Raw genomic sequence first — 14,742 nt, forward strand, 5'->3', positions numbered from 1 at the left:
CTCATCAAAGCAATCCAAGTTTTGGAGAGAGTATCATAGCTCTTATTCATATGACATAATGAACTTATTTGACGTGGATTATGGTAGCCCAAGCTACGAAATCGTTCACTTTCTAATTACTAACAAGATTCAAGTCCAAAATCTTTCAACCAGATTTAAGTGTATCGTCCTTCTTTGACCGTTTTGCCAACTGCCAAAGAGGACAGAACTCACCAATGTCCTGTTTCTGTTTAAACAAAAAAAAAAACAGTTGCTCAGTATTATTTTCATAGATGCAAAAGAAACTATGAATTTTTACACACAATATTTGCTCTTTGGTACATTTTCTCAGTTGTCAACACTACAAAAACGAAGTAATCTATGAGATTTCTAAGATATACATATTTCACCAATTATATTAGTTTTACATAATATGGCCTATTCAAACAGTGGCAGGTACTGGAGTTGAAGGAGGGACCCGATTTTCGGCCGGAATTTCCACAAACTCAGAGAGGAGAGCACGGAATTCATCTCCAGATATAGTCTCTTTCTCCAACAGGACTTCCACAATCTTATCGATGGCCTCGCGGTTGTTCCTTATATGGCTCAGTGCAATCACATATGCTTCATCTGATAGCCTCTTGACAGCAGCATCAATGTCTTCTGCCAGCTTCTCTGACATCGAGTTCCTTGCCATCATTCTCATGATAACATCCCCACTTTGTGCCGAAGCATCCATTAGCGACCAAGGACCGATATCAGACATTCCAAATGTGGTTACCATCTGCAAGTGTGTTCAAACAGCAAAGGAGGACAAGGAAGGAAAGTCAAAAGATGTTGTTGATAACATGGGACAAAAGAGATTAAAGTTTATACTCTAGAATGTAAATCAACTTTCTTTAAGTAAAGCCATATTTAAATTTTCTTGGTTTCAACTACAGATTAATTCAAGCTAACAACCTAATTGAAATTGTTCTAAAGATATCACCAAATCTAGATTTGATTCCCAGTTAATGGTGCTATAAAACAAAACAAGAAATGCAAGTAGTGTGAATTAAGTGTACCTGTTTTGCCAAACCAGTGATTTGCTGCAAATCTCCAGCTGCTCCAGTTGTAACCTCAGGCTCGCCAAAAATAACTTCCTCGGCAGCCCTACCGCCTAATCCTCCAACAATTCTTGCAAAGAGTTGTTGTTTGGAGATCAAGGTTGGGTCGTCGGAAGGAATGAACCATGTAAGGCCTCGAGCTTGACCACGGGGAATTAGTGTTACTTTTTGCACAGCATCATGACCAGGGGTCAAAGTTCTGCAAGAAAGTAGAAATGCATCTTTCAGAACAACATCTGAGAATAGTTTGCTAAAACTGCTTCTAAGATTTGTGTTCATGTGTCACAGAAGATGAATTCACGAAGAAAATTTCTTAGTTCTTACCCACAAATGGCATGCCCGACTTCATGATATGCCACTAAACTTTTGCTCTTCCCATCAGTCATCACCGTTCCTTCCATTCCAGCCACAATCCTATCAATAGAATCATCAATCTCTTTAGATGAGATTGCTGTCTTTCCCCGACGACCAGCCAGTATAGCAGCTTCATTCAATAGATTTGCAAGATCAGCTCCGCTAAAACCGGGTGTTCTCATTGCAATTACTTCAAGTGAAACATCAGAATCAAACTTTTTATTGCTACCATGAACCTTTAGGATTTCAGTCCTTCCCTTTACATCTGGAACATCGACTGTTACCTACAAAAGCATTATGCTCAGTAATTTACTCGCCACCAAAGCACTGAAAAATTCATTATAATTTATACAAGCATACCTGTCTATCAAATCGGCCCGGCCTTAACAAAGCAGAGTCAAGAATGTCAGCCCTGTTAGTAGCTGCAATTACGATGATGCCTGTATTACCCTCAAACCCATCCATTTCTGTCAAAAGCTGATTGAGTGTCTGTTCTCTTTCATCATTCCCTCCACCAATTCCAGTCCCTCTTTGTCTCCCAACAGCATCAATTTCATCAACGAACACAATGCAAGGGGCATTCTCTTTAGCCTTCTTGAATAAATCACGGACTCGTGAAGCACCGATACCAACAAACATCTCAACAAACTCAGAACCTGAGATTGAGAAGAACGGAACACCAGCTTCACCAGCGATCGCCTTGGCCAAAAGGGTCTTCCCAGTTCCAGGAGGTCCAACAAGAAGAACACCCTTTGGTATGCGAGCTCCAACAGCAGTGAACCTTTCAGGCTTCTTCAGAAACTCCACCACCTCCATAAAATCCTGCTTAGCTTCATCCACCCCAGCAACATCATCAAACGTCACCCCGGTATTCGGTTCCATTTGAAACTTGGCCTTGGATTGACCAAAAGCAAGAGGAAAGCCAGGCCCACCAGGACCTCCCATCCCTCCAGATCGTCTCGAGAGAAGGAATAATCCACCAATCAAGATCAGAGGGAAGGCCAAATTCCCAATCAGGTTAAACAAAAGAGAACCAGAATCTTCTTGTGCATTGTGAGCAGCAAAGTCAATGTTCTTCTCCCTGAATTTCTGAAGGAGCTCTTGGTTAAGTCCTGGAAGTTGAACTCTCACACGCTGAACCCTATTCCCCAATTCAGGAGAAACAGCCTCAACTATAGCTATGGTTCCATTCTCATAGAGATCCACTCTGCTGACTCTATCCTTGTCCAAATACTCGAGGAACCTCGAGTAAGACATTCTTGAGGAGGAAACCCCTTGTTGTTCATCGGCATAAGCCTTGCCGCTACCCAACAATGCAGGTAAGCCAGCCCCAACATTTCCAGCCAAGAATTTTAGAAACCCCCTTCGCCCTTCATGGTTGCTTTGGTCCAAGGATGATGATGATGATGCCTTTATTGTTGCAGGTTTAGAATTGGGTGCCTTATTCAGTGATGAAATTCTCCAAGATGAGAAGAGGTAGCTTCTATTGAAGTTCTTGCTGAGAGTTGTTCTATTACTCCGTGTAGATAAACCATTTCCAATAAGACATGCTGATGATGCCGCCATCTGCATCAAAAACGTTGTAAACATTGAATAATTCAAGTGATTAGCATGAAATTTTAAATTTTTTTTCCCTTTTAATTGGTACCATTGTGGTTATAACTTATAAGTAACAAATTATTACACATCAACACATAAAGTTCGAAATACACAAAGATTCTGCAATTGGAAGAAAGTTTCTTTCAATATACAATTGACGGAACACAATATCTGACTCTAAACATGAAGCTATTGAGATTAGAAGATCCATCGTTAACAACTTCAACAAGCAAATTACATGAGAAAAACTAATATAGACATGGAACAATCAAGTTTGAAGTAAGGGCATGAGAAAATGCATGGAAATGAAAATTGAAAAGAAGTAAATTACCTTGGAAGGGAGAATGTGAATGAAAGCTGAAAAAGAGAGAGCAGCAAAACCAGTTTGGGAAGAGTGTGAAATGGAGCGTTTGGTTTTAGAAGCAGTGGCTATGGTTTCGGATTGCCTTACGTGGCCACTTTCTAACGTTTGACTCTCGTTTTTTTTTTTGGACGGAATTTAATTTTCTTATTTCGCTTCATATATATTCTGTTGGAAATTTTCCTACGTCGATCCACTCGGGTTTCGGCAAAAATTTGACCATACATGAAAAATTAAAAAATATATTTGAAAATAGGTTTAAGAATGTTGTTTCGTATTTGATTGTCAACTCGTAGTGACACGTATTCAGTTTTTATAAGCCACTCCAGCTACAATAATAATAAGGGAATTTGCATCTTTAATTTTGTTCATTTTTGTCATTCTATTTATCTTATTATTCTTGATAAGGCCTTTTAATCTGTTAATCAAAATATAACGCACATTTATATATAACTAGCTAAATTCCTATATTTTCAGAAATTGGACTAAGTCTTGGGAGAAGTGGGGTGTAAGGAATGAATTTCTTATGTGAAATTCAGCAGACTAATATTCATTTTTTAAGAAGCATCAAATAGTAATTGATTTATGGTGGTGGACTTTTGTGTTATCGTTTTTGTTTGAAGTACTTTTGATCCTTTTTATAGTATTTAAAATATGTACAGTGCTACTAGTTGGTTATAACATAAGGCATGTCAACTCATGTGAGCATTGAAATGTTTTATAACTTTATAATTATTAAAATAATTTAAATAATTATTGTCAATTAATATATAGCTGTTTATTAAAATAATACAGATATTTGTTTTCAATTCTAAATCCAATTGACTTGTATAAGATTTGTGATGAAGAAAATACAATTGTTGAGAGAAAACAATGTGCATTTGCTTTAAAGGATATAGATTGTTGGTGTATTATGGGAGAAATTACTGTATGCTCTTACAGAATAAGAGAAGAGAAATAGGTATAAATGTGTATGCAGTAGAAGGCAACAGAGATATGATTCTCTGTGTTAAGTTCCAGTTTATAAATGTAACTCTGTTATAGGATCATGAATAAAGAATAGTATAGTTGTCTTTAGAGTAATTTTTTACAGCATATTTTGTAATTGAGTATGATTTTATTTATAAATTTAAAATGTGAATATATTCTATATTTAATAGTGATTGTAATCGATAGAATTAGTAAAATATTATCGAATTATTCAGAGACTGTGACGCGCACAGATGCACATGATGCAAACATCAATCAATTGAACGCGATATGGCATATTATTGGGATAGCCGACTTCGAGGTTAGTACTGTTATTTTTATATTTATGTTAGAGCATATATGTATAGCCATACTTAGGATATTTTTATAGAATTAGTATATAATATATGTTAGATAGATGAATGTATTATTAATAAGGGTTAATTTTAGGCATTAGTCAAATTAATTTGTTAAGTAAATGTTTATTTAATTTTGTTTTTATTTAAATTAAGTTATTAAGACTTAAGTAGATGTTTATTAATTTAGTTATTAATTACTTAAGTAAATATTTTATTTAAATTAATTTATTAAGTATATATTTATTAATTTAGTTATTAATTATTTAAGTAAATATTTTTTACTTAAATTAATTTATCAAGTAAATATTTTTAGTTATTTGTTAAATTAGTTTACTTATAAGTTAAATTAATTTGTTATGTAAATGTTTATTAGAAGATTTTTTTTTTTGTTAACTTTGATATTTTTATAACTTTATAGATTTCTTATTTAGGTTTTTAATTTTTTTATCAGAGACCTTGTCTACTTCTTCCCAATCGAGTGAGTCACACACTTGCACCACCAGACGCCATTGTTCCCTACTTGATGGAGGCTAGCTTCGGTGACAAACCTCTCTGTACCCAGTATTACTTGGACTATAAGCAGCATTTATGAGATATTGTTTGCCCTCGGCAGACTTGAAATGAGACATAAAGTTCGCGGCCATGTACCTGACACAATAAGCATGGAACGCTCTAGCAGACTGCCAACCACTATTATCGGCTCTCAGTGTAGTCTTAATTTCCAGTGATCTATTAGAAATAGTCAACAGTCCTTTTGTGGGGTCAAATGTCGTCTCAAATTAGTAAGGAAGAAAGACTAAGACTCCGTAGTCTCAGACTCAACAATTACAAAAGCAACAGAAAGAATATTGCTGTCACCGTCTTGTGCTAATGCAATAAGCAACATACCACCATATTTGCTATACAGAAGCATGCCATCAACAGAGACGAATGGCTTGTAATTCTTGAAAGCCTCCTCACAGGCAGAAAAGGCCCAGAATACCTTATCAAACATGCTATAGTCGTGCACCATAAGGTGCCCATCATAGTACAGTACGACCTTGAACTCACATATTATTTCGAGACAACAACTCTGCAGTGCTTGCAGCAACCTCGACACCTTATTGTATGACTATTTCCAATCACCGTATATATGCGCAATTGCCTTTTGTTTCTCCATCCAGATATTTCTGTACGAGGGTTTAAAGTGATAGCTTTGCCTAACTACACCTTGTAGAACAAGGATGCTGACGGATGGGTTGGATTATATCAATGGCAGGATGATACTGCAGATGAGGCTGTTGTTCAACTATCGATGGTCTTGAGACATGGTTGGTACTAAACATGTGTGCGCTCTTCCGACCCTACGCACCTCCCTAACGAAATAACACATACATGGTTGGCATTTACACCAAATATAACAATGATAAATGAGAAAATACACCACAGTTAAACTTGACCTCATCAATATCCGAGACGTCGGAGGGTAACACGGAGACTCCAAGGGCATCCTGCTGCATATTGCCGGCAATGTACATGGTACTTTAATCGGTTCGACTCCACAACTCGGTATTCAATACTTCTGCAAATACTGTAATTCTTCACACCCTACATTACTGCATCCATGCTTTTGAATTTGTGGCCAATCTGAAACTCCATACCATCGTCTAAGTTGTAATTTCCTTCACTCGTGTTGAAAAATTGAGTTTTTTCGTGTATCGCATCCAGATCTAATGTATAATAGTGACTGGGTACAACTGATAAGACCAGAATTGGGTGCGGGGCAAGCAGAAGATACCGAATTGATGCCTCGACCGGCGTCTAGTATAAACTACTCCTCCTCATTATCTTGAGAAGAACCACTATCGTTGCTATTCGCAACATACTCCTCATCGGAGTCCTCACCATCCACGTCCATGTCTTCCACTGGACTAGCAACGTGTAGTAGTGGTGGTGCGAGAGGTGGGTCATCCTGCACAAAATCCAAGAGACCAGATCCACCGCCACCAACATCATCAACTTCCACAAAAAGTTCAATCACTTGTTCCGCCATGATTCTCGGCAAACATGAGGCGCACATGCTCATCGCCATGGAGTCAAAAACGGTGCTAGCAATCTATACCCCACTCTTCCAATCTCTTTTCTCCCACTACCGCCAACGCTACTCAATATCAGACTCTTCAGTTCGAACAAAAAATTTACTCACTGAGTGCGCAACAGAATGGGATTATCACACTCACATATCATCCCAGTGTCACTGTTTCTCATATGCCAATTGAAATACATACTTACAACTACATATCCACTACTATTAGACATTTTGGCTTATTTTTTAAAAGAAAAACGAAAAAGAAGAAAAAGTGAAATATTTGTGGAGAATACAAAAGGTTACACATCTTTTTAATAGCCACTAAAAATTTGTTATAACATATTTTGTTTACAGTGTAAACGTCATAACTTATTATGTATCTCGTTTATAGTGTAAATGAAATAAGAATACACATATCTTATTTATACTGTAAATGAAATATGCACGTCTTCCATATATTGCCAAATCTTGTTTATAGTGTAAATGAGATACGTGCATTCTTATTTCCGTAAATGAGATAAGAGATAGAATGAATTTTCGTAAAAATGCTATAAATGGTATATTTTGGTAAATAAAACATTTTTTGTTTATTTAAAAAAATAATTATATTTCCTTATCATAAAGCAATATTATTTATTTATTGAGTGAACTACCAATTCGGCCCCTAGCTATTTTTCAGAATGACAACGCGACCCCTTAAAATAAAAACGATCCACTTCAGTTCTTGTCCTCTACTTTCGTGACACAACGCGGTCCTTGTGGGTGTTTCTCCGTCAACTCTGAACGAAAAATGTTGTTGTGTCAGGTTCAAAAATAGACAGGGGCCTAATTGTCTCTAAATTCAAATTAGTTAGGAGTTTATTTGTCCTTATTCTTTAAATAATATCTTTTTCAAACTATTTTTTGTTCATTATATTAATATTTTTTTATAAATTATTAAATATATAGTGTAATAAGTACAAATTAATTAATAAATTATTCAAATTTAAAAAGATATCATTTATTATGAAACTAAATAAATAATTCTCAAATATAATTTTTAAATACATAAATAATAAATATCAAAATATGGTTAATACATTAATAATAATAATAATAATAATAATAATAATAATAATAATAATAAAACCCTATGATATACTGTTACTATTATGATCTAGATAATTTTCACAATAAAGTGAAAACTAATGAACACATTATTTGATATATAGTTGTTCCGGCCCAGCCCAGTTGGCCCACTGCCCGAACCCGACATACCGGTTGACCTGACAATACGACCCGAACCGAGAGGCGACCCGGATGTCACCTCCCCTCTCGAGATGTACCTGACAGCTGGGGAGGAAGCTTCCTCGAAGGTGGGCCTGCTCCTGTGGGACTCGTCCTAGTGTAGACTATATAAGGGGATGGTCCTACCCCTCCTCAGAGGTACGTCACCTAACCCTTATCCTAACTGCCGCCTTTGTATGGACACTGACTTGAGCGTCGGAGTCCTTTTTGCAGGTGGCATCCCTCCTCTCTTCACTTCACATCGCCAACCTGAGAGGACCTCAAGTTCCGACCTCCTACTCTACACGCTGGTCCGGGAGATCCAGACGCACGAAGGTGATCCGAGTCCAGTTTTCCCATCATCCCTAAGCATTTAGCACATCCAACCCATTCGGAACACGAGCAACCGAATATTGGCGACGTCTGTGGAGATCCTTTAGCATGAATGGATTTTCTGCTGGGGCCAGTTGAAGGGCGAGAGGAAGGCGAGCCACGCGAGGAAGAGGGCGCTCACCGAACCAGCAGGGTGGCCTCCTTAGCTTTCTCCCGCAAATGCACGAGGTCCCCCTCTCGCGGGGATGGTCTTCCCTCCCGATCCCGTGAAAGGCGTCCTTTCGGAGGGACGGGGGGCGACAACGCGAGAATCATGCAGGAGTTGTGCCACAGAGTGCAAAATCTTGAGAGGGAGCTCGTGGCCAGGGATCGCTACCAATCCGGCCCGAATCAACCTCACGACCGATCTCCTCAAAGGAGAGAGGAAACCCGAGGAAGAAGTCCCCGGAGGAACCACGCCAAGCATAGAACGGGTTCCCGGTCCCCCTCGGCCCGCGTGGAGTCCGAGGACCAAGGCGAAAGCGGGGAGATACCGAGAAGACGACAAGACCCCATAATTTACACTCGGCCTTTCGCGACTCATGTTGAGGCGGAAGACCAAGAAAAGAGTAGAGAGAGGCCTAGAAGGCGACGAAACCTCATAATCATGGGAGCAACCCCTTTTCACCACTCTATTCTTAAGATCCGGCTGCCGAAGCACTTCGGTAAGCCAACGGACATGGGATATGAAGGAACCCAGGACCCTTAGGAACACCTAACGGCCTTTGAAGCTAGAATGAACCTGGAGGGTGTGGGCGATGAGGTGAGGTGTCGCATTTTCTCCGTAACCCTGGCAGGACCGGCAATCTGATGGTTCAACGCGCTCCCCCAAGGGTCCGTGACGACCTTCACGGACATAACTCGCAGCTTTCTAGCATAATTTACCACGCGTATTGCCAAAGACAAGCACTCGATCAACCTCCTATGGGTAACCCAAAGAAACGGGGAGCCGACCAAGAAGTATCTTGACAGGTTCAACGATGAGTGCCTAGAGATTGATGGCTTGATCGACTTGGTGGCTAGCATGTGCCTGACGAACGGGCTGTCGAACAAAGACTTTAGGAAACACTTCACCACCAAGCATGTATGGACCATGCAAGAAATTCAGAACGTGGCAAGAGAATACATGAACGATGAGGAGGTCAGCTAGGTGGTGGCAGCCAACAAACGGCAGCCCACCAACCATCCTCCCCGTCAACCCGAGAACGGGGAAAGGCCCAAGGAATACTCCAAGGACGGAGGACCGACTAAACCTTTTAAGCCTTTCCCCTAAGTAGGAAAGTTCACAAATTATACCCCTTTGACGGCCCCGGTCGTTGAGATATACCAATAAATAGCCGACAAAGGCATCTTGTCAAAACCCTGACAACTCAAGGATAGAACTGGCGGGAATAAGAGTCTCTATTGCGACTACCATAAAGGTTTCGGCCACAAGACCCAGGACTGCTTTGATCTAAAGGATGCTTTGGAACAAGCAATCCGCGAAGGCAAACTGATGGAGTTCTCACAGTTTACAAGAGAACCCAGGAGGTGAGAGCGCAACCAATTCGACGACGACAGAAGCCGAGCTGTGAAGCCGAGACAAGAGCCCGAAGAAGACAACGACCGCGGCCTTGCTATCGTCAACGTTGTAGTCGGAAGAGACGTAGCACCAAGATCAAAGTCGGCAGCAAAGAAAGACGCCAAGATCTTGGCTGTATCATCAACTAACCAAGGGCCCTCGCCCAGGAGAACCCCAAGGATATCGTTCGAACCAGAGGACCAATGGTTCCACGACACCCCGGAGAACCCCCCTTTAGTGATCACAGCAAGAGTCGGAACATGTCTGGTGAAACGAATCCTCGTGGACACCGGAGCCAACTCCAACATCATGTCAGGAACACCTTCGATGCCCTGGGACTCCGAGAAACCGATCTAAAAGCCCACCAACACGGAGTGGTCGGCCTAGGGGACAACTTCATAAAGCTCGACGGGGTAGTTTTCCTTTCAGTTCGCATCGACGGAGGAGGAGGTAAGAGGTCGGTAATGGCAGAGTTTGTCATCCTGAGAGACTCCATGGCTTACAATGTCATCCTGAGAAGAAAAACGATCAATGAATTCTCTGCTGTAATATGCACTAAGCTTTTGGTCATGAAATTTGTCACTGACGATGGATCGGTGGGATCCTTTAGGGGGGACTTAGAAACGGCGGTTGCATGCGATAACGCCAGTCTCTCCCTAAGGAAGAGACTGAAGGAAGCATCTGGGGTCTTCTTGGCCGACTTAGATGCCCGGGTTGACGACAGATCGAGACTTGAGCTCGAGGGAGATTTGGAAAAATTCAGGGTTGGGGACACGGAGGACAAATTCACCTTCGTGAATAGGAACCTCCCCCACAACTTAAAAGAGCCCCTCATAAAGGCCATAAGAGAAAATGGTGACCTATTCGCTTGGACACTAGCCGACATGCCGGGAGTAGACCCCGAGTTTATGTCACACCGACTAGACGTGAGACCGGATGCCAAGCTCGTGGCCCAGAGACGAAGAAGGATGTCCCAGGAAAGAGCCAACGAGGTAGCCAAGCAGACGGCCAGCTTGTTGGGAGCAGGGTTCATCAGGGAACTGGACTACTCGACATGGTTGTCGAATGTGGTCCTTGTCAATAAGGCCAACGGAAAGTGGAGGATATGTGTCGACTATTCAGACCTCAACAAAGCATTCCCCAAGGACTCCTTCACCCTTCTTAGCATTGACGCCCTTGTGGACGCGACAGCAGGTTATCGTTTCCTAAGCTTCATGGACGCGTACTCTGGGTATAACTAGATACCGATGCACCGGCCAGACGACAAAAAAATAGCGTTCATAACGCCAAGGGACACTTATTGCTACAAGGTAATGCCATTTGGATTGAAGAATACAGGGGCGACTTACTAGAGATTGATGAACAAGGTTTTCAATGATTTAATCAGGAAATCGGTAGAGGTATACGTGGATGATATCTTGGTGAAGACCAGCTGATCGGAAGACCTAGTCGGTGACCTGGAGACCGTGTTCAAGTCTCTTCGTAGACACAATTAGGGATGTCAATGGGGCAGGGCGGGGGCGGGGGATGCCTCCCTACTCCCCATCCCCATCCTCAGATTTGCTCCCCATCCCCGCCCCATTCCCCGCCGTGGGGGAATATTTCTCCCCATCCCCATTCCCCATGTACATAATAGTTCTAACTAATTATTAATTTCCATATGAATAGAGCTGCAAGTATCTATCTTATACAAAAACTACAAGATCTTATACAAAAAGTCTAAATGACACGATGGTGATTTCTTTCGAAATAACGCAATGGGGACGCAACGACGAGCTAAAGGACAAAGTAGTAGACGAGGTGGGAGACGCGGCAACAGAGAGGAGAATGGACACGACGACAGAATTACGAAAAGGAACGCCGCAAAAAGAAATTACGACGCGGTAAGGGTGATGGCACGGTGAGGTGTGACGATGCGGTGAGAAGGGTGACGAGGGGGTGGCTGCAGAGAGGTTGGATGAAGTATGGACTGCCTTATGAATCTCTGAATTGAAGAAGGGTTATGTAAATAAAGATTAGAAGTTTTGGGTTTCTATATATATGTGTGTGTGAGAAATGTCTAAAAAACATATATGAGAAATAAACTATTAAGGATAATTCAAGGAATTCATAAATTTCGGGGAATAGCGGGGACGGGGCGGGGATCCCCGCTCGGGTCCCCGCGCCTGCTTCGGGGGAATTTCGTCCCCCATCCCCATCCCCGTGGGGAAAATTCTCCACAATCGGATCCCCATTCGGGGCAGTCCCCACAGAGATTCCCGCGTCTCGGGGAATTTTGCCATCCCTAGACACAATATGAGACTTAACTCCCTCAAATGCGCCTTTGCCATGGAAGTCGTGAAGTTCCTAGGTTTTATGATAATCCAAAAGGGGGTCGAGGCTAACCCCGACAAGTGTGAGGCCATTTTGCGAATGACAAGCCCAGGTTGCATCAAGGATGTGCAGAGGTTAGCCGGAAGGCTTACAGCCCTATCTCGCTTCCTCGGTGCATCGGTAGCCAAAGCCCTCCCCTTCTTCAACCTCATGAAGAAAGGGATCGCCTTCGAATGGACCCCGGCTTGTGAAGAAGCTTTCAACCATTTCAAAAACATACTCTCAGCACCATCGGTCCTAGGTAAGCCCAAGGATTGCGAGACATTATTTCTATATCTAGTTGTAACGAACGACGCCTTGGCAGCCGTCCTCGTCCGAGAAGAAGGAAGGACCCAACAACCGGTCTACTTCGTTAGCAAAGCACTACAAAGCACAGAATTAAGTTACATCAAATTGGAAAAGCTAGCCTACACACTCCTGATCTCGTCTCGAAGGTTGAGATAGTACTTCCAGAGGCACCGGATCACCGTCAAGACGGATCAAGCGATTCGCCAAGTTCCGCAAAAATCCGACTTGGCAGGACGGATGGTGACCTGGTCGGTTGAACTGACTCAGTACAATCTGCATTATGAACCCAGACACGCGATTAAGGCCCAGGCGATGGCCGACTTCCTAGTGGAGGTAGCGAGCGACCCTCACGAGATCCCAGACACACGGTGAAAACTCCACGTTGACGGAGCTTCCAACCAAAAGTTTGGGGGGGGGGGCAGGGATAATCCTCGAAAGCCTGACCGGAATGATATACGAGCAGTCCATCAAGTTCGATTTTCCAATCTCAAACAACCAGGCAGAATATGAGGCCCTTATAAGAGGTCTGCTCTTATCAAAGGAATTTGGGGCATCAAAAGTGGAGGTGAACAATGACTCCCAAGTCGTCACTTCTCAGATCAATGGGACCTACCAAGCGAGGGATTCTTTTTTACAGAAATACTTGGAAATGGTCAAAAATTTGAGTGAAGAATTCGACGAGGTTGTGGTGCAGCATGTTCCGAGAGAAAGGAACACACAAGTCGACCTCCTGTCAAAGTTGGCAAGCACGAAACTAGGGTCAGAAAACCGATCCCTGATCCAAGGATTGGTAAAGGAACCAACAGTCACTTTGCACATAACCCAAGCAGCCGACATCCCCTCATGGATGGACCCGATTACCGACTTCTTGGAGAAGGGGAAGCTCCGTGAAGATGAGAACGCTGCGAAGGTAGTAAGGAGGGAAGCAGCCAAGTACATGATAGTACAGGGTCAACTGTTCAAAAGAGGACTGAACCAACCCCTTTTAAAGTGCCTACGCCCCGATCAAATGGACTACATCTTGAGCGAGGTCCACGAGGGATGTTGCAGCTAGCATATTGGTGGAAGGGCCCTAGCCTGGAAGCTCGTTAGGGCCGGTTACTATTGGCCCTCGATGATGGCGGACTCCCAAGAATTCGTGAAAAGATGCAAAAAGTGTTAGGAAAATGCCAACTTATATAGGACCCCACCAGCGGAATTGAGTTTGCTTTTGGCTCTCCGACCTTTCAGCCAGTGGGGGGTTGACCTTCTGGGACCCCTCCCGATAGGCCCCGGGAAGGTTAAATACCTGATCGTGGCCATTGACTACTACACTAAAAGAGTTGAGGCGGAGGCGTTGGCTAGCATATCGTCAGTAAATTGCCGAAAATTTATGTGGAGGCAAGTGATCTCCAGGTTTGGAATCCTAGAAGTCGTGATATTGGATAATGGGACACAATTTGCTGACAAGAAGTTTGGTGAGTTCTTTACCAGCCTAGGAATAAAACAAAGGTTCTCGTCAGTAGAGCACCCACAGACCAATGGCCAAGTGGAAGCGGCAAACAAAGCCATCCTCCAAGGCCTTAAAAAATGACTTAACCAGAAGAAGGGAGCATGGGCAGACGAGCTCGCCTAAGTTTTACGGTTCTACAGGACAACACCGCAATCCTCCACTGGGGAGACGCCTTTCCGACTTACCTATGGGGTCGATGCGGTGATTCCTGTGGAAGTGGGAGAACCGAGGCTGCGGTTACTCCTTGGTGGAGTCGAGGAAGCTGTTGAGAAAGATATGGTCGACGAGACCAGGGAAATGACTCACTTGTCAGAAACGGCATTGAAACAGAGGATAGCCCTGCGGTATAACGCCAGAGTACTAAAGAGGAGTTTTGAACTAAACAATCTGGTTCTGCGATGCAACGATGTGAGCCTACCGACCCCTGGAAAGAGAAAACTGGCAGTTAACTGGGAAGGCCCATACAAGGTAAAAGAAGTAGTCGACAGCGGATAGTACAAGCTGGAACGACTGAACGGAAGAGAGGTGCCCAGAATGTGGAGCGTGGCAAACTTAAAAAGGTTCTACCCTTAGAAACCTAAACGGACCTGGCGAC

At 42.6% G+C, this 14,742-nt stretch overlaps 2 protein-coding genes across 2 annotated transcripts; both read right to left on the reverse strand.

Moving 5' to 3' along the window:
* Positions 1-250: 250 nt before the first annotated feature.
* Positions 251-3,622, reverse strand: LOC107631498 (ATP-dependent zinc metalloprotease FTSH 2, chloroplastic). Its single transcript, XM_016334957.3, has 5 exons — positions 3,370-3,622; positions 1,800-3,005; positions 1,410-1,723; positions 1,044-1,284; positions 251-763 (listed from the first exon to the last, which is right to left on the reverse strand). Exons 2-5 carry the CDS (start codon positions 3,003-3,005, stop codon positions 422-424), a joined length of 2,103 nt encoding a protein of 700 aa, XP_016190443.1. The 5' UTR covers positions 3,370-3,622; the 3' UTR covers positions 251-421.
* Positions 3,623-5,257: 1,635 nt separating this feature from the next.
* Positions 5,258-6,244, reverse strand: LOC148572696 (uncharacterized). Its single transcript, XM_088507701.1, has 3 exons — positions 6,167-6,244; positions 5,557-5,838; positions 5,258-5,440 (listed from the first exon to the last, which is right to left on the reverse strand). The coding sequence occupies exons 1-3, from the start codon at positions 6,242-6,244 to the stop codon at positions 5,258-5,260; spliced, it is 543 nt and encodes a 180-aa protein (XP_088363827.1).
* Between the last annotated feature and the right edge of the window lie 8,498 nt (positions 6,245-14,742).

The sequence above is a fragment of the Arachis ipaensis genome, chromosome B3 (assembly GCF_059453495.1).
Source record: "Arachis ipaensis isolate K30076 ecotype BB chromosome B3, ASM5945349v1, whole genome shotgun sequence".
Classification (NCBI taxonomy): Eukaryota; Viridiplantae; Streptophyta; class Magnoliopsida; order Fabales; family Fabaceae; genus Arachis; species Arachis ipaensis.